General features: G+C 42.9%; 1 protein-coding gene across 1 annotated transcript in view; it reads left to right on the plus strand.

Moving 5' to 3' along the window:
* The window catches only part of LOC139532963 (sialate:O-sulfotransferase 1-like), a 30,891-nt gene extending 8,071 nt beyond the window's left edge, over positions 1–22,820 (plus strand). The window contains exons 2-9 of the mRNA XM_071331110.1: positions 7,909–8,613; positions 8,869–8,983; positions 10,186–10,379; positions 12,199–12,320; positions 18,763–18,955; positions 19,154–19,318; positions 19,576–19,776; positions 21,863–22,820. Of these exons, the coding sequence (XP_071187211.1) occupies positions 8,205–8,613; positions 8,869–8,983; positions 10,186–10,379; positions 12,199–12,320; positions 18,763–18,955; positions 19,154–19,318; positions 19,576–19,776; positions 21,863–22,209 (1,746 nt within the window). The 5' untranslated portion in view covers positions 7,909–8,204 and the 3' untranslated portion in view covers positions 22,210–22,820. The remainder of the gene's footprint in view (positions 1–7,908; positions 8,614–8,868; positions 8,984–10,185; positions 10,380–12,198; positions 12,321–18,762; positions 18,956–19,153; positions 19,319–19,575; positions 19,777–21,862) is intronic.
* The last annotated feature ends 754 nt before the right edge of the window (positions 22,821–23,574 follow it).

Consider the following 23,574-nt stretch of genomic DNA (forward strand, 5'->3'; position numbering starts at 1 on the left):
GAACATATTCCAATCCGCGTGATCAAAGCAGTCTTGAAGCGTGGATTCAGATTGGTCGGACCAGCGTTGAACAGACCTGAGCGCGGGAGCTTGTAGTTTTAATTTCTGTTTGTAGGCTGGAATCAACAAAATGGAGTCGTGGTCAGCTTTTCCGAAAGGAGGGCGGGGGAGGGCCTTATATGCGTCGCGGAAGTTAGTATAACAATGGTCCAGAGTTCTGCCAGCCCTGGTCGGACAATCGATGTGCTGATAGAATTTAGGGAGTTTTGTTTTTAGATTAGCCTTGTTAAAATCCCCAGCTACGATGAATGCAGCCTCAGGGTGTGTGGTTTCCAGTTTACAGAGAGTCAGATAGAGTTCGTTCAGGGCCATCGATGTGTCTGCTTGGGGGGGAATATATACGGCTGTGATTATGACCGAAGTGAATTCCCTTGGTAGATAATGCGGTCTACATTTGATTGTGAGGAGTTCTAGATCAGGTGAACAGAATGACTTTAGTTCCTGAGTGTTGTTATGATGGTCACACCACGTCTCGTTAATCATGAGGCATACCCCCCCGCCCCTCTTCTTACCAGAAAGATGTATGTTTCTGTCTGCGCGATGCGTGAAGAAACCAGCTGGCTGCACCGACTCCGTTAGCGTCTTTTCAGTTAGCCATGTTTCCGTGAAGCAGAGCACGTTGCAATCCCTGATGTCTCTCTCGAATGTTACCCGTGCTCGGATTTCATCGACCTTATTCTCAAGAGACTGGACATTGGCGAGTAGTATGCTAGGGAGTGGAGCGCGATGTGCTCGTCTCCGAAGCCTGACCAGGAGACCGCTACGTTTGCCCCTTTTTCGGCGTCGTGTAGCTTCGCCGGCTGGGATCAGGTCCATTGTATTGGGTGGAAGGCAAGACACTGGATCCGTTTCGGGAAAGTCATATTCCTGGTAGGAAGGGTGGTTAGTTGACGTTAATCGTATATTCAGTAGTTCCTCCCGGCTGTATGTAATGAAACTTAAGATCACCCGGGGTACCAATGTAAGAAATAACACATAGAAAAACAAAATACTGCATATTTTCCAAGGAACGCGAAGCGAGGCAGCCATCCTGTTCGGCGCCGGAAGTAACGTATTACCTCCACTCTCTGAAACACAATTCAAGAAATACAGTATATTGATTTTTCTTTTTAACCAAGGATAGACCTTCATTTTTCAAATATCTTAATGGCCAATCAGACGTAGAATCAATTAGTCTAGCCTTAACTCAAGCTAAATGTATTTCCTATAATTGCTCAGATTGTTTATGCGGAAACCAAGGATTACATCAGTCTTTTACCCTTAGTTTTTTGTTTGGCCCGTTTATCTGCAACAGAAATAAAACAGAAATAAAACAATGAAGGGCCTGATCCGAGTCAGTGATAGTTGACACAATCCCCCAGCCACTCAACCCCAGCTCAGACAAAAAATGTTGCTCATTAAAATTCCAAAAATGTCTCTTTGTAATAATGCGTGAGCAAGATTTAGGAAGTTTAATATGTCTTATACAAGCAAAGGAACAATGGTCACTATTTGGCAAATATCCTGTTGGCTGTAAATTTATGAGGGGAATTTGTTAGAATAATATCTAATAGAGTAGATTATTCAGGGTGTTTAAAGTTGGGGCGAGTTGGTTTAATTATCAGCTGAGTTAGATTTAGCTCAGTGCAAATATCTTTCAGCACATCAGATACTGGAATCAACCAATCTAGATTAGGATCACCCACTATCAGTAATTCAGATTGAGCATAGTTATACAGTAGGTCAACAATTTGCTAAGAGCACGTATGGAGGCCAAGGGACGGCGATAAATTCCCATTTAGCGTCAGATGTGCATTCTTACCAAGTCCCGTGTTTAGGACTAGACATTCACATTTCTTAGGGACAAAGGTGGTGATGGTTACAGAAACATTTAACTCTATCAGATCTAAAAACATTATAACCAGTTAGATACACATCAGAGTCCAGCATAGACTTCTTTAGCCAAGATTCAGTTATAACCAGAATGTCCGGATTGGTTTGAGATGCCAGAGTTACAATACAATACATTTTAGAAATCAAATTTCTGTCATTTACAGTACATGAATCAGACTAAGACTGCAGCTGCAGGATTTCAGATCATACAAAGTTTCTAAAACAAACATGCCATGTTCAACAGTTAACTTCCTACTAGAAAATACCATGGAGTTAGCTTGAATTGGAATACATGCATTATGCCAATACCTCAAACTATGCTCAGTTGGTAACCCCTTATTTGAAAGCATTTAATGAGACAACTAAAAGAAGTGCAACATGAAAATATTGTCCGATTTACCTTATGTAATTTATTTATCGGTCCCTAACTAGCCCCAGAGATAGACTATCCAATGTCAAAACAACTTTGCCATGGTCGCACACCAACCGGCTGAAGCTAATTGGCAAAAGAAGTTGGCTAGCTCTAGCTAGCCTAGGCGACTTCAAGACACAATACCTGGTTAGACTGTTTAGTGTTATCTACTGTAGAACGGTGAGTGACTGTAACTGTGTACTGTTTTGGCAGAGTGAATGTACAAACGCTTGCCACGTGCGAACACCCACACTAAACCATCCCCCAAGACAACTCTCGTTTAGCTTTAGTCATGGCCGCTGCATTTCACTCTGAGTGGTTGTTTTGGGCCCTGTACAGGGGCCATTTGAAAGCTATTTGAAAGCTACAGGCCTTGTCTTTTTGGAAATCAAACTCAAATATTACTGCTGGCAATGTCATAAAAAGTCTTTAGGACCTTTGCACACCTGGATTGTACAATATTTGTCTGTTTGAAAGCAGACTGAACCAGGTTCACTTCTAGGATTTTGCCTGTGCTTAGCTCTATTCCGTTTATTGTTATCCTAAAAACTCCCAAGTCCTTGCCGATGACAAGCTTTCAAACAGACACTGGGAAACAAATTCACCTTCAGCAGGACAATAACCTAAAACACAAGGCCAAATATACACTGGAGTTGCTTACCAAGACAACATTGAATGTTCCTAAGTGCCTTGGCCGAGTTACAGTTTTGACTAAAATCTATGGCAAGACTTGAAATCATTGCTAGACTTGGCTGTCTAGCAATGATTAACAGCCAATTTGACAGAGCTTGAAGATTTCTTTAAAGAATAATGTGCAACTATTGTACAATCCAGGTGTGCAAAGCTCCTAAAGACTTTTTATGACATTGCCAGCAGTAACATTTGAGTAATTTGAGTAACATAACATGATGCAGCCACCACAATGCTTGAAAATATGAAGAGTGATACTCAGTGATGTGTTGTGTTGGATTTGACCCAAATATAACACTTTGTATTCAGGATATAAAGTAAATGTCTTTCCCACATTTTTTGCAGTTTTACTTTAGTGCCTCGTTGCAAACAGGATGAATGTTTTGGAATATTTTTATTCTGTACAGGCTTCCTTCTTTTCACTCTGTCATTTAGGTTGTATTGTGTTGTGGTCTTTGTGCTTGAATCTGTTCTTGAAATTCACTGCTCAACTGAGGGACCTCTGCGTGGGGTACAGAGATGAGGTAATCATTCAAAAATAATGTTAAACACTGCAACTTACTATGCGACTTGTTCACCACATTTTGACTCCTGAACTTATTTAGATTTGCCAAAACAAAGGGGTTGAATACTTACTGACTCAAGAAAGTTCACATTTTCATTTTCAATGAATTTGTAAAAATGTCTAAAAACATAATTTCACTTTGACATTATTGGGTATTGTGTGTAGGCCAGTGACATAAAATCTCAATTTGATCCATTTTAAATTCAGGCTGTAACACAACAAAATGTTAAAAAGGTCAAAAGGTCATTCATGTTAGACCAAAAAAAATTGCACAAGCCCTGCACATTTAAAATGGGTGTGTTCCTATGGGAATTGTTGCATGTTTAGAGCGCCGCGATTAGGTAAAAGACCTGACAATTGTATTATTATACAGTTGAAGTCGGAAGTTTACATACACCTTAGCCAAATACATTTAAACTCAGTTTTTCACAATTCCTGGAATTTAATCCTAGTAAAAGTTCCATGTCTTAGGTCAGTTAGGATCACCACTTTATTTTGAGAATGTGAAATGTCAGAATAATAGTAGAGAGAATGATTAATTTAAGCTTTTATATCTGTCATCACATTTCTAGTGGGTCAGAAGTTTACATACACTCAATTAGTATTTGGTAGCATTGCCTTTAAATTGTTTAACTTGGGTCAAACATTTCAGGTAGCCTTCCACAAGCTTCCCACAATAAGTTGGGTGAATTTTGGCCCATTCCTCCTGACAGAGCCGGTGTAAGTCAGGTTTATAGGCCGCCTTGCTCGCACACACTTTTTCAGTTCTGCCAACACATCTTCTATAGGATTGAGGTCAGGGCTTTGTGATGACCTCTCCAATACCTTGACTTTGTTGTCCTTAAGCCATTTTGCCACAACTTTGGAAGTATGCTTGGGGTCATTGTTCATTTGGAAGACCCATTTGCTACCAAGCTTTAACTTCCCGACTGATGTCTTGAGATGTTGCTTCAATATATCCACATAATTTTCCTGCCTCATGATCTATTTTGTGAAGTGCACCAGTCCTTCCTGCAGCAAAGCACCCCCACAACATAATGCTGCCTCCCCTGTGCTTCACGGTTGGGATGGTGTTCTTCGGCTTGCAAGCATCCCCCCTTTTTCCTCCAAACATAACGATGGTCATTATGGCCAAACAGTTCTATTTTTTTTTCATCAGACCAGAGGACATTTCTCCAAAAAGTACGATCTTTGTCCCCATTGCAGTTGCAAACCGTAGTCTGGCTTTTTTTATGGCGGTTTTGGAGCAGTGGCTTCTTCCTTGCTGAGCGGCCTTTCAGGTTATGTCGATATAGGACTCATTTTACTGTGGATATAGATACTTTTGTACCTGTTTCCTCCAGAATCTTCACAAGGTCCTTTGCTGTTGTTCTGGGATTGATTTGCACTTTTTGCACCAAAGTACGTTCATCTCTAGGAGACAGAACGCGTCTCCTTCCTGAGCGGTATGTCGGCTGCGTGGTCCCATGGTGTTATACTTGTGTACTATTGTTTGTACAGATGAACGTGGTACCTTCAGGCGTTTGGAAATTGCTCCCAAGGATGAACCAAACTTGTGAAGGTCTACAATTTGTTTTCTGAGGTATTGGATGATTTATTTTGATTTTCCCATGATGTCAAGCAAAGAGGCACTGACAAGGTAGGCCTTGAAATACATCCACATATACACCTCCAATTGACTCAAATTATGTCAATTAACCTATCAGAAGCTTCTAAAGCCATGACATAATTTTCTAGAATTTTCCAAGCTGTTTAAAGGCACAGTCAACATAGTGTATGTAACTTCTGACCCATTGGAATTGTGATGCAGTGAATTATAAGTGAAATAATCTGTCTGTAAACAATTGTTGGAAAAATTACTTGTATCATGCACAAAGTAGATGTCCTATCTGACTTGCCAAAATTATAGTTTGTTCACAAGAAATTTGTGGAGTGGTTGAAAAACGAGTTTTAATGACTCCAACCTAAGTGAATGTAAACTTCCGACTTCAACTGTATATATAACTTTTATCCTTTTGGAGCAGTAATTTTTGACAAATGTTATCTCAACTCTAAACATTCAAATCTCTTATTTCCCTTCTTGGGGACAATTGGGGAGACCCATTTGTTATTGGTCTATTAACAGATTCACTGCATGGTAATGTCACCATGGAAATCCAAAACTATTTGGTAGATTATATTTTCTACCAGCAACTATCAGGAAATAACACCAATCTATTTTTGTTCACCTTTTTACAGTGTTAGTTTCACATTCTCCTCAATAACACTTGTGGCTGCAGCCGCATCACACCTATGTTCCTAGCCGCGCACTACAACAAAAGCTAGGTAGACTGTTGGAACACTAAGCTAATTCTCATGCTATCAGGAGTTACATGTCTAGGTCTTCTAGGCATTTGAGATTTCCCTGTCTCTCCAAAATTCTGCCCTAATACAGTTGATGCCTTCTGTCTAGATTCTGAGAGCCTATCCAATGGCTGACTTAGCTAAGTAGATTTTTCTCCCTAGAGACCATCAAATAAAAATCCTGATTGGATCTTTTTGTTTTTGCTTCAGCGTTAACTCTTCCTCTTTCCAAAACAAACTGAAGAAATTATATCAGAATATAATTTAAATGATAGAAAATCTGAAATTGAAGTTATTAAAAATAATAAATCCTTTTATAAATCCTTAGGCCTTCCCTGAAGCAGTGGAGGCTGCTGAGGGGAGGATGGCTCATAATAATGTCTAGAACGGAGCGAATAGAATGGCATGAAACACATAAAAATCATGTGTTTGATACCATTCCGCTTATTCCGCTCCAGCCATTACCACAAGCCCGTTCTCCCAAATTATGGTGCCAGCAACCTCCTGTGCTCTGAAAGCTTAGAAGGCCCTTACGATTTCCCACTGGCCTATACTCTCTTTGAGTGTTACAGGTCACAGCTAAACACTTCATTCACTGCTATACATGACCAAAATACTGAAAATAGTTTATTATTTTTAACACCCTCCTGCATCACATTATTCTCCAATCTTCATGGTAGAGTTTAACCTGTGTAGGTGGAGGAGCAGAGCCATTGATTTATCCATATTTTGAAAGATAAAACTCTAAAGTCGGGTGACATGTGTGCTATGATAATCTTGTTTCATTGGAGCCAACCATAAATATCCCCCCTCAAGACAGTTTTATCACGTCATAATTTCCCACTGTGGTAATAGTGTATCTAGTGAAATCATCTATTAGGAACTTTATTTAGATTTGGAAGCAGCAGGCAGATATTAACATGTTATCTGAGAGCACTATTACTTTCAAAGGAATAGTTCACCCAAATTACAAAATGGCATATTGGTTTCCTTAACCTATAAGGTATGACAGCAATCCATGCTTTGGTTTTGTTTACAGCTGGTACTGTTTCCAAAACATTTTAACATTTGTGACATAGATCTAATTCATGGTACCTGTATTAGTATATTTCGCTCATCATGTCCAAATCATCTATAAGTGACTTAATTGAGCTACCTAATCAATTTGAGATAATTTAGGATGATTTGGACAAAAAATGCTAAGATACTGTAGGTACCATGACTTGCATTGGATTTGTGCCACAAATGCTAAAACGTTAGCATTTGGAAACAGTGCCAGGGAAACAAAACCAAAGCATGGATTACTGTCATACCTTGTCCATAGACTGCTTACAGGGTAAGGAAACCAACATGTAATTTTGTAATTTGGGTGAACTATCCCTTTAATGCTTTTGATGTGGGTCACAAATCCAGTTGAAAATGCTTTTGAAAATCACTAATTTCCATAACTCTCAATCTGAGTTGCCGCTTAAACATAATTGGTTTGATATGGTACAAATCGTCAAAAGATGGTTCACAAACCCATGTCTGTGGAGCTTTACAAATGTACCAACACACTGAGAAAAGTCAGGGAAACAAGAACATAATACAGATGGTGCTGTGATGCTGTCATGCTGCCAGTGTAATTGAGGCAGAATGATGGATATTTTCTAAGCCAAGACAAGCGTAAAGCTGAGAAACTGTTCTGTAGCTAACAGGAAGATAACCTCTTCCCACACACCCTCTGACACCAGATATAATATCACACCAGGTTCAGAGGAAAGACAAACAACAAATAGCAAGGGAAATTACTTTATGCTCACTGCTCTAGAACAGAAATACAATCTTATATGTCAACATGAACTGTAGATCTAATCCACAAAGCTATTGTATATACGTTTCCCTCGTATATTCTATAGGGGTTGTATACAAAGATAATTATATTCTGCCAATTAAAATCTTATTTGCTTCTATTTTGTTGCCCTAGGTGAAACTACTGGCTTCCAGGGTTTGCTGGCTGTTCTGTTGCCTTGGAGATTACTGTAAAGTCTGGCGCTGCTGTGACTCATCTGAGGGATCTGATTACACAGTGGTCTTTTTGGTCTCCTGTCCAGAGGCATGGCTATTAAGCGTGGAGCCTCATTAACCATCTGAAGCTGCAGCCAGGTAGCCTACCTACTGTCACTGGACTGATGGGGTTATAATGAAGCTGTAGATCCCTCACCCCTCTCTCTGGAATGGTGGCTCACTAAGGATCAAATAGCCACCAGCTGGACATTGGGAATGGCCACGCCCCTCTACAGGCTGCGTTGCTTCCTGCGGCGAGCTCAGATGCTCCTCCTCTTCTTGGGCATCGCCTACCTGATGGCAGGGAGCATTCTGCTGCTGCAGCGCTCCAGCCTGACCCTGAGGACCACCCAGCCACCAGGCAGCGCCAGCCTCTCTTCTCTCATGGCACTGCCAGCGCCTCCCACAGCCGTGAGGGCTGCCCCCGGCCTGGGCATGAGGGCGCGCTCCAGATGGGCAGCCCCCCAGGGCGTGTTGGGTGGTGGAATGGGCATCAAGATGGGGCGGCACTGGCCCACATCCCGGCACCTGAGGGTCCAACATCTGCACCGCCGCTGGTTCCACGGTCTGATGCCAGACGCACAGGAGCAGAGGGGTCCCCTACAAAGCAATACCAGGCACAAAGGTACCACCTACCCACTGCAACATTGTTTACTTTATTGCCAACATAGGTGTAGTTTAACCGCTGAATGCATACCAGACCTGGTTTAAATAGTATTTGTGAGTTAAATAGTACTCACTGACAGGACTGAGCCTAAAATCTGCTGCAAACCTTCGTTGCCATCACTTCTCAATAGTGTGTTGTACTAAATTATTAATATTGTTGTTTGAATGGATATAATATGGCTTTTCATTAACTGCTTTGTTTTGACATGGCAAGGGACCTACATGGGCTGCTTCATGCATGATGCCAATGATCAAGCCCTGGGGGGAACCGTGTTGTATGACCTGCGCAAAATGACCAGCTCTTTGTGTCAAGACACCTGCTCAGAAAGGTAATGAGTCTGGACCATGGAGAGCTGCGGCTATTTGGTTAATTATTCTGTCTCAGTCGCTGGGATGAATAGATCCTGTGTTCCAATGGGGAAGAATGGTGGTGTGAGTGTGTGTGTGTGTGTGCGTGTGTGTGAGTGTGTGTGCGCGTGTGCGCGCGTGTGTGTGTGTGCGTGTGTGCGTGTGTGCGTATGTGTGTGTGTGTGTGTGTGTGTGTGTGTGTGTGTGTGTGTGTGTGTGTGTGTGTGTGTGTGTGTGTGTGTGTGTGTGTGTGTGTGTGTGTGTGTGTGTGTGTGTGTGTGTGTGTGTGTGTGTGTGTGTGTGTGTGTAGTGGAAGGCCAGATCTGCGTTAAAGATGCAGAATAAGATATAATGGGTATTAGAGGAGTGTTAGTATACATTCAAATTAATGACAAAACTGTATAAATCAATTTATGCCAAAACCGTTAGCAGTGCAATATTCCACAGTACGTTTAGACACAGGAAATGATTGCCACAAAAACAAATAGGCAAAGCAAATAGAATCAATCAATGTGGACTGCTGGGAGGATATTCAGCCAGAATCATATGTCTGCTCAGCCTTTCCCCCACCCATGTGGAGAGTAGAGTCAAGCTTTTAGCTGTCAAATAAAAGTCTGGGAAATGTTTGGTGGAGCTCAAAGCAAATGCAAGAAGGTCATTTTGAATAGGTCCTCTCTTTCCAAGGAGAGAGGATAAAGATACTTGAGGTAGGATGACTCATGTCGCCCTTGGGATTAGAAAGGACCATCATCCACCCAGAGCTATTACTGTGATCTAGTCAACGGTGAAAACTGTTACCAGCCAGCACCACAGAGCAATGAATGCTGTGCTTCTCTGCTGCCTGCCCTGATTGATTCAAATAAAATGTTTATTATTTATTCACATGCTGGCCTGGGGTTATGCAATCTGGTGTCCTTTGGGGCAAATTATCCCAAGGCTAATGATGGTTAAAGACAGCTCTGGGCTAAGGCACTGAGGTGAGAGGGTCTGTGTGTGTGTGTGTGTGTGTGTGTGTGTGTGTGTGTGTGTGTGTGTGTGTGTGTGTGTGTGTGTGTGTGTGTGTGTGTGTGTGTGTGTGTGTGTGTGTGTGTGTGTGTGTGTGTGTGTGTGTGTGTGTGTGTGTGTGTGTGTGTGTGTGTGTGTGTGTGTGTGTGTGACCTATGTGCTTGTCTCCTCTATGCAGTGGGTACCGATTTGCAGGTCTGGAGTACGGAGCAGAATGTCACTGTGGTAACCACATCAGCAGCTCGCGGGCCCAGGAGGAGGACTGTAGCCTGGTCTGCAGGGGGGAGAGGGGCGAGAGGGGAGTCCCCTGTGGGGGTGTGGGGCGCCTCTCCATCTACAAGGTGGAGGAACAGCTCCCGGGACAGAGGAAATGTAAGTACATTCAATCTGGATAGAGCACTGGCTGATAGAATGGCTGTAAAACTTTACTAATCTCTGAACCCAGAACCACATCTCATGAGCGCTGACCAACAGTGTCAAGAGAGACCAGTGCTTTAATAATGCTTACTGTACACGACTGCGTGGCCGCACACGACTCACCATCATTAAGTTTGCCGACGACATGACGGTGGTGGGCCTGATTACCGCCGACGATGAGACAGCCTATAGGGAGGAGTTCATAGACCTGGCAGTGTGGTGCCAGGACAACAACCTCTCTCTCAACATCAGCAAGACAAAAGAGCTGATCGTGGACTACAGGAATTGGAAGGCCAAGCACACCTCATCCACATCGACTGGGTTGTAGTGGAGCAGGTCAAGAGCTTCAAGTTCCTCGGTGTTCACATCACTAAGAAATAATCATGGTCCACACACACCAACATAGTTGTGAAGAGTGCACGACAACGGCTCTTCCCCCTCAGGATGCTGAAAAGATTCGGAATGGGCCCTCAGATAATCAAAAGGTTCTTCAGCTGTGCCATTGAGAGCATCTTGACTAGTTTCATCACCGCTTGGTACGGCAACTGCTTGGCATCCGATCGCAAGGCGCTTCAGAGAGTAATTAACCAATAGCTACCCGGACTATCTGCATTGACCCTTTTTGCATTGTCTTTTGACTCATCACATACGCTGCCATTACTGTCTATTATCTATCCTTTTGCCTAATCAAATCAAATCAAGCTTTATTTCTACAGCACATTTCAGACATGGAATGCACCACAATGTGCTTCACAGGAAAATAGAAAATAGAAAATATTTACTACACAAACATAAGAGGATAAATAACTAAAGAATAACAATAAAAACTGAACAACTAAAAAGCACCCTAAGGAAAACAAAGCTAAAAAGGTGTGTTTTAAGATTTATTTTAAAAATGTCCACAGTTTCGGCCCCCATCAGGTTCTCTGGCAGGCTATTCCAGAGGCAGGGGCATAATAACTAAAGGCTGCCTCTCCATGCCTCTTGGACCTAGGCTTTGGGATAGTTTAAAGGCCAGTGCCAGAGCACTTGAGGGACCTACTGGGTACATAACGTAAAAGCATGTCTGACATGTATTGGGGTGCACAATTGTGGATTGATTTAAATAGAAGAATCTTCAAATGAATTCTAAACTTACAGGCAGCCAGTGCAGAGACTTAAAACCGGTGTAATGTGTGCTGCAGCATTCTGTATGTTTTGCAATGACCAATGGCTTTCTTGGGTAGCCCAGACAGAAGAGCATTACAGCAGTCAAGCCTGTTTGTAATAAAAGCATAGATGAGTCTCTCTGTATCAGCCTGGGAGAGAAATCCTATTGCCTAGTCACTTTATCTATACCTATATGTACCTCAATTACCTCGTACCCCTGCACATCAACTCGGTACTGTCACCCCGTGTATATAGCCAAGTTATCATTACCCGTTGTGTATTTATTCCTCGTGTTATTGTTTCTATTTTTCTATATATTTTTTTAACATGTCACTGCATTGTTGTGAAGGGCCAGTAAGTAAGCATTTCACTGTTAGTCTACACCTGTTGTTTACGAAGCATGTGACAAAATAAAATTTGATGTGAAAATTTGATTTAGCAATTTGTTAAGTTGATAATAGATAGATTTCTATGGCCAATGTTTCCTTTAAGCTTGGCAGTGTAAGACTATGCTTGTAGATCATTTGCCATTATCAATACAGAGAAACATATAGATAAATTCAAGAAATGTAGCTATGTTTATAAGATGTGGTCTGATGTCTGCATACCTCTGTTCTACTCATAGTCAGAAACGTCCGCTATGGTGGCTGCTTCAAGGTTCCAAAGAACACCACCAACACCTTCCCTGTCTACTCCTTTCAACCAAACTCCACTTCACAGACCTGCATCGAGACCTGCACAGATAAGGTTTGATTCTGTTACCAAAAAGAAACTCTGAAAACCACTGAACCATTTATTTCATCTTCACTACCAGCCCAGACCCCAGTCTTCCTCACACAGACCTAGGAGTGAGGTATCATCGATCATGGCCTGTCTCTGTCTCTGCTCCCTGGAGATGGGAGATGGGAATGGCATGGCTCTGTGTGATTGAGCGCCTGGAACACCATTTGACTGTTTAAGGTTTAATGTCCCTCTAAGGAGAAATAGATGGGCTCTGGAATCAGTCCTTCACGCTGAATGGGTGCATCAGTTGGGTCAAATCAAATCAAATCAAAGTTTATTGGTCACGTACACAGATTAGCAGATGTTATCTCAGGTGCAGCAAAATGTGTGTCCGTCTAACTCCAACAGTGCAGTTAAAAAAAAAAAAATCAGTACAAGCAATGTCAGAGACAGGAATATAAATATATAGTATACAGTACCAGTCAAAGGTTTCTCATTCAAGGGTTTTTCTTATTTTTATTTTTTTACTATTTTCTACATTGTAGAATAGTAGTGAAGACATCCAAACTATGAAATAACACATATGGAATCAAGTAATAACCAAAAAAGTGTTTAATAGATTTTAGATTTTAGATTTTTCAAAGCAGCCACCCTTTGCCTTGATGACAGCTTTGCACACTCTTGGCATTCTCTCAACCAGCATCACCTGGAATGCTTTTTCAACAGTCTTGAAGGAGTTCCCACATATGCTGAGCACTTGTCAGCTTGTAGGTGTATTGGGTCATTGTCCTGTTGAAAAAAACGATAGTCCCACTAAGCGCAAACCAGATGGGAAGGCGTATCACTGCAGAATGCTGTGGTAGCCATGCTGGTAAAGTATGTCTAGAATTCAAAATAAATCACTAACAGTGTCACCAGCAAAGCACCCCCACACATCACACCTCCTCCGTGCTTCACGGTGGGAACCACACACGCGGAGATCATCCATTCACCTACTCTGCGTCTCACAAAGACACAACGGTTAGAACCAAAATTCTCAAATTTGGACTCATCAGACTAAAGGACAGATTTCCACCAGTCTAATGTCCATTGCTTTTTTTTCCTTCTTTTTTTTGGCCCAAGCAAGTCTCTTCTTCTTATTGGTGTCCTTTAGTAGTGGTTTCTTTGCAGCAAATCGATCATTAAGACCTGATTCAAGCAGTCTCTTCTGAACAGTTGATGTTGAGATGTGTCTGTTACTTGAACTCTGTGAAGCATTTATTTGGGCTGCAATTTCTGAGACTGGTAACTCTAATGAACTTATCCTCTGCAGCAGAGGTAACTCTGGGTCTTCCTTTCCTGTGTTGGTCCTCATGAGAGCCAGTTTCATCATAGCGCTTGATGGATTTTGCAACTGCACTTGAAGAAACTTACAAAGTTCTTGAAATGTTCTGGATTGACTGCCCTTCATGTCTTAAAATAAGGATGGGCTGTCATTTCTCTTTGCTTATTTGAGCTGTTCTTGCCATAATAAGGACTTGGTCTTTTTTACCAAATAGAGCAATTTTTTGTATACCCCCCTACCTTGTCACAACACAATTGATTGGCTCAAACGCATTAAGAAGGAAAGAAATTCCAAAAATGTACTTTTAACAAGGCACACCAGTTAATTCCAAATCAAAACAAATTTTATTGGTCACATATACATGGTTAACATATGTTGCGAGTGTAGCGAAATGCTTGTGCTTCTAGTTCCGACAGTGCAGCAATATATAACAAGTAATATCTAACAATTACACAACAAAAACATAATACACACACATCAAAGTAATAAGAATGGAATAAGAATGTATAGAAATATGGATGAGCAATGTCAGAGCAGCATAGGCTAAGATGCAATAGATAGTATATAATACAGTATATACATATGAGATGAGTAATGCAAGATATGTACACATTGTTAAATTGGCATTATTGTAGTGACTAGTGTTCCATTTATTAAAGTGGCCAATGATTTCAAGTCTGTATATAGGCAGCAGCCTCTCTATGCTAGTGATGGCTGTTTCCACATTCTCCACTGCTGTCCTGTCGATTTGGATAGGGGGGTGCTACCACGATCATCTCCTTTTGTTTTGTTGATGTTGAGAGAGAGGTTATTTTCCTGACACCACACTCCAAGAGCCCTCACCTCCTCCCTGTAGGCTGTCTCGTCGTTGTTGGTGATCAAGCCTACTATTGTTGTGTCGTCTGCAAACTTGATGATTGTGTTGGAGGCGTACATGGCCACGCAGTCATGGGTGAAGAGGGAGTACAGGAGGGGGCTGAGAATGCACCCTTGTGGGGCCCCAGTGTTGAGGATCAGAAAAGTAGAGATGTTGTTTCATACCTTCACCACTTGTGGGCGGGCCATCAGGAAGTCGAGGACCCAATTGCACAGGGCGGGGTTGAGACCCAGGGCCTCAAGCTTAATGGGTACTATGGTGTTGAATGCTGAGCTATAGTCAATTAACAGCATTCTTACATTCCTCTTGTCCAGATTGGATAGGGCAGTGTGATGGCAATTGCATCATCTGTGGACCTATTGGGGCAGTAAGCAAATTGAAGTGGGTCTATGGTGACATGTAAGGTGGAGGTAATATGATACTTGACTAGTCTCTCAAAGCACTTCATTCAGTGCTACAGGGCGATAGTAATTTAGTTCAGTTAACTTTGCGTTCTTGGGTACAGGAACAATGGTGGCCATCTTGAAGCATGTGGGGACAACAGACTGGGATAGGGAGAGATTGAATATGTCCGTAAACACACCAGCCAGCTGGTTAGCACATGCTCTGAGCACACGTCAAAGGATGCCATCTGGGCCGGGTTAACCCTTGTGTTAACCCTTGCTGCCATCTATCCATGGTTTCTGGTTAGGGTAGGTTTTAATAATCACAGTGGGTACAACATCTCCTATACACTTCTTGATAAACTCAGTGACCGTTTCGGTGTACACATCCATATTATTCTCAGAGACTACCTGGAACATATCCCAGTCCTCGTGATTAAAACAATCTTGAAGCGTGGATTCCAATTGGTCAGACCAACATTGAATAGTCCTTAGCACGGGTGCGTCCTGTTTGAGTTTCTGCCTATTGGAAGGGAGGAGCAAAATGGAGTCGTGGTCAGATTTGCCGAAAGGAGGGCGGGGGAGGGCCTGATATGCATCCCAAAAGAGTAGAGTAACATTGGTCAAGTGTTTTTCCAGCACGAGTGCTACAGTCAATATGCTGATAGAATTTAGGTAACCTTTTCCTCAAATTTGCTTTGTTAAAATCCCCAGCTACAATAAATGCAGCCTCAGGATATATGGTTTCCAGTTTGCATAAAGTCTAGTGAAGTTCCTTGAGGGCCATCGTGGTATCTGCTTGAGGGGGGACATACACGGCTGTGACAACAATAATAATTATCTTGGGAGAAAAATATGTTTGGCATATTATTGTGAGGAATTCTAGGTCAAGTGAACGAAATGAATTGAGTTCCTGTATGTTGTTTCAATTACACCATAAGTCGTTAATCATGAAACATACATCCCTGCCCTTCTTCTTCCTGGAGAGATGTTTATTCCTTTCAGCACGATGCACTGAGAAACCATGTGGCTGTACTGATTCCGACAGCATATCCCGAGAGAGACATATTTACATGAAACAGAGTATGTTACAATCCCTGATGTCTCTGGAAAGCAATCCTTGACCTGATCTAGTCTACTTTGTTATCTAGGGACTGGACATTAGCGAGTAATATACTCGGAAGCGGTGGGTGGTGTGCACACCTCCTAAGTCTGACTAGAAGACCGCTCCGACTCCCTCTCCTCTGGCGTCGTTGTTTTGGGTCTGCCTCTGGGATCAGTTCAAATGCCCTGGGTGGTGCGAAGAAAGGGTCTGCTTCGGGAAAATTGTATTCCTGGTCGTAGTGCTGGAAAGTTGACGCCGCTCTGATATCCTATAGTTTTTTCCGGCTGTATGTAATAACACTTAAGATTTTCTGGGATAACAATGTAATAAATAATACATAGAACAACAAAATACTGCAACCCTTCCTAAGGACTAAAAGCGAGGCAGCCCTCTCTGTCGGAGCCATTTTGTAAATTGAAATGCATTCCAGGTCATGAAGCTGGTTGAGAGAATGCCAAGAGTGTGCAAAGCTGTCATCAAGGCAAAGGGTGGCTATTTGAAGAATCTCAAATATAAAATATATTTTGATTTGTTTAACACTTTTTTATTTACTACATGATTCCATATCTGTTATTTCATAGTTGATGTCTTCACTATTATTCTACAATGTATAAAATAGTAAAATAAAGAAAAACCTTTCAATGAGTAGGTGTGTCCAAACTTTTGACTGGTACTGTACATGTACTTATAATGGTGTGTATATACAGTGTGAACAGTATATGAATAGAAAGTTGTGTACAGCAGTAGTTATGTAGAATGAGCCATGAATAGAATATAGTATATTTACAGTGCATTCAAAAAGTATTCGGACCCCAACCTTTTTTCCACATTTTGTTACATTACAGCCTTATTCTAAAATTGATTCAATTACATGTTTTCCTCATCAATCTACACACAATACCCCATAATGATGAAGCGAAAACAGGTTTTTAGACATTTTAGCAAATTTATACAAATAAAAATAAACTGAAATACCTTAGTTACATAATTATTCAGACCCTTTGCTATGAGACTTGACATTGAGTTCAGGTGCATCCTGTTTCCATTGATCATCCTTGAGATGTTTTTACAACTTGATTGGAGTCCACCTGAGGTAAATTCAATTGATTGGACATAAATTGGAAAGGCACACACCTGTCTATATAAGGTCGCACAATCTGGCTAGAACAGTGACTGAGGTTCAGGGCACTGGGCGGAGGCCGGCTAGTGGTGACTGATTAACAGTCAGAAGCTGTTTCTCAGCTTCTCGGTCCCAGCTTTAATGAACCTGTACGGTCTCCGCCTTCTAGATGGTAGCGGGGTGAACAGGTATTGACTCGGGTGGCTGAGGTCCTTGATGATGTTCTTGGCTTTCCTGTGACACCGGGTGCTGTAGATATCCTGGAGGACAGGCAGTGTGCCACCAGTGATACATTGGGCTGACCGTACCAACCTCTGGAGAGCCCTGCAGTGGCGGACAGTGCAATTGCCTTACCAGGCAGTGATACAGCCTGGCAGAATGCTCTCAATGGTGCATCTGTAGAAGTTTTTGAGGGTTTTCTGGGCCAAGCCAAATTTCTTCAGCCTCCAGAGGTTGAAGAGGAGCTGTTGCGCATTCTTCACCATGCTGTCTGTGTGAAGGGACCATTTCCGGTTGTCAGTGATGTGCACGCTGAGGATCTTGAAGCTTTTGACCCTCTCCATTGCGTCCCCATCGATGTGGATGGGGGGCGTGCTCTCTCTGTTGTCTCCTGTAATCCACTATCAGCTCCTAAGTTTTGTTGACGTTGAGGGAGAGGTTACGATCCTTGCACCACTCTGCCAGGGCTCTCATCTCCTCCATGTAGGCTGTCTCATCAATGTGTGTAATCAGGCCTACCACTGTTGTGTCGTCAGCAGCTTGATGATTGAGTTGGAGATGTGTGGCCACGCAGTCATGGGTGAACAGGGAGTACAGGAGGGGACTGAGCACGCGTGGCGGAGGTGTTGTTGCCTACCTTCACGACTTGGGGTCAGTCCGTCAGGAAGTCCAGGACCCAGTTGCACAGGGAGGGGTTCAGACCCAGGGCCCTGAGCTTAATAATGCTTGGAGGGCACTATGGTGTTGAAGGCTGAGCTGTAGCCGAAGAATAGCCTTCTTACATAACTATTTATCTTGTCCAGGTGGGATAGGGAAGTGTGCAGAAGTGTGCAGTGCAATGGTGATTGCGTCGTCCGTGGATCAGTTGGGGTGATATGCCAATTGTAGTGGGCCTAGGATGTTGGGTGAGGTGGTCCTCTGCTCTGCTCTACACACAAATGGTTGGAAGAAATATCACAGACTTGTCTATGTGATGATAATCGTGTATTTGATTTAGCCTATTCACTCTGTATGTGTGTGTACGTTTGTGCTTTGTGTGTATTTACATTAGCGCATCTTCCAGTGCCCAGTGTCAATAAACAAAGAGAACTGTACCAGCATATAACACAATTGCCTCTCTCCAGAGTCAGTCTCGATAGAAATTGTAATTCCATTTTGTGTGGAGGTGATGGGGGCTTTACAATATTGAATAGGAAAAAACTAAGACAACTTGTGCAAAAAACATCTGAACTTTAGAAAAAAAGGAATCAAAGAAAATGGAGCAGGAGTGGTTCAGACATCTTATATAACCCACCCATCATGTCACCCAATGGTAAAATCACATCCAATCCACCAGAGGAGGAATGAGTGACCAGTCATGTTCCTTGCACTGTAAATTACTGCTTGAAGTTATGCCTCTGATGTTTTTTTATTGATCCTGGTTCGGTTTCTACTGCAGGAGCTCCCACTGGCTGTGTTGAGGAAGCCACATTGTTACTGCATCCGGGCCTCGTTTCTATTTAGACTGAGTCAACGTTTGCCACTGGACCAGCCATGTCTGGAGACTAATGGCACAGAACACACTGATTCCTCCATCTCCACTTCCCCATCTGACCAAGACTACTACCAGGTCTACCAGACACCTGTACTTGGTGAGAGCCTTGAATAACCTTTAGTTTCACTGATACTGCAGTCCAAGTTTTCAACCATAAAAAATATATGGACTTTATACTTCACTGCAACTGTAATTAAACTCTTAGCAACAGCATGCTACAATACCGTATCTCAGAGATAGATCAATGGCGTGTTTCTATGGCGATGTTCAACCCTGCTGGTTCTGCCTCATTCAGACTCTAGGTGCAAAGAGAGGACATTTCTGCCTGAGAGGTCTACCTCCCTGGTGGCTCTCTCAAGCTTCCCCGGAGCTGGAAACACCTGGGTACGCCACCTGATCGAGCTAGTGACAGGCTACTACACTGGTAGCTTCTACTTCGATGGCGCGCTTTACAATAGAGGTGAGGCTGTGAACACAGCTCAGGTGTTGTGATGGATAATAGCACATACTGTGAATGCTTGATGTTTCTCTACTGAAATGTATCATTGCATGTTTTTAAGTATGCGCTAAAAATTGCTATACCATGGAGCTCTCATAGAGAATTTCCAATGAATGCACGTGTACAGTACTTACAAATGGCAATAACAGCTTGAATGCTCTGTGACGCATACGTTTTCAGATGTTTGATCATCTTGGGTATCTGGGTTTTTCTACCAGGTTTCAAAGGGGAGAAGGACTACTGGAAGAGTGGGCGTAGCATCTGTGTTAAGACACATGAGAGTGGTCAGAGAGAAATAGAGATGTTTGACTCTGCCATCCTGCTGATCCGTAACCCCTACCGTTCCCTCATGGCAGAGTTCAACCGGAGGTGTGCTGGACACCTGGGCTATGCCACAGACGCACAGTGGAGGAGCAAAGGTAACACCACACAACAAGCACAGCTCAGTGTTTAGGGAAATATGGTGACAAATGTTCACGTCAGCTGCTATACCTCACTGCATAGACTCTGAACGTGAGATGTCAGCATAGTCTCTACACATCGCACATTGATAAGATACACTACATTACCAAAAGTAGGTGGACACCTTCTCTTCGAACATCTCATTCCAAAGTCATGGGCATTAATATGGAGTTGGTCCCCCCCTTTGCTGGTATAACAGCCTCCACTCTTCTGGGAAGGCTTTCCACTACTGTTGCAGGGACTTGTTTCCATTCAGCCACAAGAGCATTAGTGAGGTCGAGCACTGATGTTGGGTGATTAGGCCTGGCTCGCAGTCAGCGTTTCAATTCACCCCAAAGGGGTTTGATGGGGTTGAGGTCAGGGCTCTGTGCAGGCCAGTCATGTTCTTCCACACCGATCTCAACAAACCATTTCTGTATGGACCTCGCTTTGTGCATGGGGACATATCCATGCTGAAACAGGAAAGGGCCTTCTCCAAACTGTTGCCACAAAGTTGGCAGCACAAATCATCTAGAATGTCATTGTATGCTGTAGCGTTAAGATTTCCCTTCACTGGAACTAAAGGGCCTAGCCCGAGCCATGAATACCAGCCCCAGACCACTAACTTTACAGTTGGCACTATGATTCATCTGTCGGACTGCCAGATGGTGAAGCTTTTCAATTCAAATCGAATAGGTGTAGACGTTAAAGTGAAATGCTTACTTACAAGCCCTTAACCAACAATGCAGTTTTAAGAAAAATACCCCCGCCCAATTTTTTTTATAAAAGTAAACAAATAATTAAAGAGCAGCAGTAAAATAACAATAGCGAGGCTATATACAAGGGGTACCGGTACAGAGTCAATGTGCGGGGGCACTGGTTAGTCGAGGTAATTGAGGTAATATGTACGTGTAGTTAGAGTCATTAAAGTCACTATGCATAGATAATAACAGAGAGTAGCAGCTAAAAGAGGGGGGCAATGCAAATAGTCTGGGTAGCAATTTGATTATATGTTCAGAAGCCTCTTGGACCTAGATTTGGTGCTCCAGTACCACTTGCCGTGCGGTAGCAGAGAGAACAGTCTATGACTAGGGTGGCTGGAGTCTTTGACCATTTTTAGGGCCTTCTTCTGACACCGCCTGGTATAGAGGTCCTGGATGGCAGACCTCTACACCACTACCCTCTGTAGTGCCTTGCGGTCGGAGGCCGAGCAGTTGCCATAACCAGGCAGTGATGCAGCCGGTCAGGATGCTCTCGATGGTGCAGCTGTAGAACCTTGTGAGGATCTGAGAACCCATGCAAATCTTTTCAGTCTCCTGAAGGGGAATAGGTTTTGTCGTGCCCTCTTCACAACTGTCTTGGTGTGCTTGGACCATGTTAGTTTGTTGGTGATGTAGACGCCAAGGAACTTTAAGCTCTCAAACTGCTCCACTACAGCCCCGTCGATGAGAATGGTGGCATGCTCGGTCCTCCTGCCACTGCTCCAGAGTCCAATGAGTTTTACACCACTCCAGCTGACGGTTGGCATTGCGCATGGTAATCTCAGCCTTGTGTGCGGCTGCTCGGCCATGGAAACCCATTTCACGAAGCTTCCGATGAACAGTTATTGTGCTGACATTGCTTCCAGAGGCAGTTTGGAACTCGGTAGTGAATGTTGCAACCGAAGACAGACGATTTTTACATTCTACGAGCTTCAGCACTCGGCGGTCCAGTTCTGTGAGCTTGTGTGGCCTAAGATTTTGCGGCTGAGCCGTTGTTGCTCCTAGAAGCTTCCACTTCCCACAAACAGCACTTACAGGTGACTGGGCAGAAATTTGATGAACTGACTTGTTGGAAAGGTGGCATCCTATGACGGTGTCACATTGAAAGTCACGGAGCTCTTTAGTAAGGCCATTCTCCTACGAATGTTTATCTATGGAGATTGCATTGCTGTGTGCTCAAATTTTATACACATGTCAGCAACGGGTGTGGTTGAAATAGCCGAATCCACTAATTTGAAGGGGTGTCCACATACTTTTGTATATAAAGTGTACCTATTTTCCCCCTCTCCTCTGTTTACTTCAGAATGGCCAGAGTTTGTTGACAGCTACGCCCCCTGGTGGGCGTCCCACGCTCTGAGCTGGTTGCAGTTTGGCCGTCGCCTGCTGGTGGTACACTACGAGGACCTGCAGAGGGCGCTCTTCCCCCAGCTCCGCCTCCTCACCTTGTTCCTCAACGCCACCATGATGGAGGAGAGGCTGATGTGTGCCAAAAGCAACCAGGATGGACACTTCAAACGCTCTGGGGGGGCCCAGCGGCCTTCCTTCGACCCCTTTACAGCAGAGATGAGGAGCACCATCGATTCCTACATCCTCACGGTGGACCAGGCCCTGAGGGACAGGAACTACAATGGCCTGCCACACAAATACTAACCCAGATGATCACCAGCTCATCCACACTACAGCCCGAAAGGACATGACAACAAATGAAGGGGGAAGGTGCAATCTCTGCCACCACTCCAACGGGATTTGTCCAGCCAACTAATTAGCATGGTTGGGTGAAAGTTTTTAGATGTGTTGAAGAATTCTGTCAGCTACAAAACATTTCCAGAAGAGTGGCTCAGAGGGAAAGTGACTGTATGAACACACCAATGATGCACTTGACATTGCCAACCCACTGTGAATAGCTGCAGAGAGTTGTGGAATAACATTGAGTTAGACTTTAGTGTGAACTGTCAGTTTCACTGGGATGAAAAGATTGCTGAATATTACAGCTCCTGCTGAAAGTGACACATTCCCCTTTTTACTGCAGGCATTAGGAGTATGGAACAATTGCCTGTCTGCACAAACAATTCAATCAAGCATTGTAGACTGTGAGTCCTTTAGCTTGTATTGGAATCATAGGTTGTTTGAATTTGTTTGGGATTTTTGTAATGTTTAATATCAGTTTTACTGATAGAGGGCGGTTAAACAGAAAACATGCCATCCAACAATGTAATCTGGTTGTTGTATTGGACTTTTGCTAATTAAATGTCCTATGTTTAGCTCTATTGTCAGGTTTTTCATTATTGGTTGAATGATGACTCATATCTTGTTGTGGTAGTCAGTGGGTAGTGAAACTGAGGTGTTTGGTCTTATGCAGGCTTTTTTGTTTGTTTGTAGTTGTATCAGTTTGTAAGTGGCTTCCATTCCTCTGAGAGACGTAAAGTGACATTGTACTGGCTAAACAGCCCATTCGTAGCATTGTGTACCATATCTTGTACAAATTGTGGCTGGTCTAATAGCTTTGGTCTAATTTGGTCTAGTAGCTTTCCCATGTTTATAGGGGAAAGTGCACCGCTTGAGAATAGAATATGGACACTTGAGTGCAAGATATTTTCCCAAATTATATAATTTTTAATTACATGCTTAATGTTCAGTCTGTTACTGCAAACAACAAGTCAACACATTGGGAAGATAATGGCCAGAAAGGTATTTGAAGATAGACAAACAAACAATTGGTCATATTAATGAATCTAAAAGCTGGATCCATGCACAGACAGACGGCAGCACTGGCATCTGTTTATGTAGATTAGCGGCATAGTTGTGGAACAAAACAAACACAGACTAATTAGAAAATAAATATGGTGCAACTCTCTGGCTGTCTGCCATTGTGTTTGGCTGATGACAGAATATAAAGAATTTCACACAAAGACAACGGAAAACTAATCAACTCATTGAACCCTATCATTTAAATTAGAATTTGTTGAGTTTTTGGGGTGTGTTACAACGCATTTGCATAGTGATGTGGGCTCTAAG

This window comes from Salvelinus alpinus, chromosome 1 (assembly GCF_045679555.1).
Source record: "Salvelinus alpinus chromosome 1, SLU_Salpinus.1, whole genome shotgun sequence".
Classification (NCBI taxonomy): domain Eukaryota; kingdom Metazoa; phylum Chordata; class Actinopteri; order Salmoniformes; family Salmonidae; genus Salvelinus; species Salvelinus alpinus.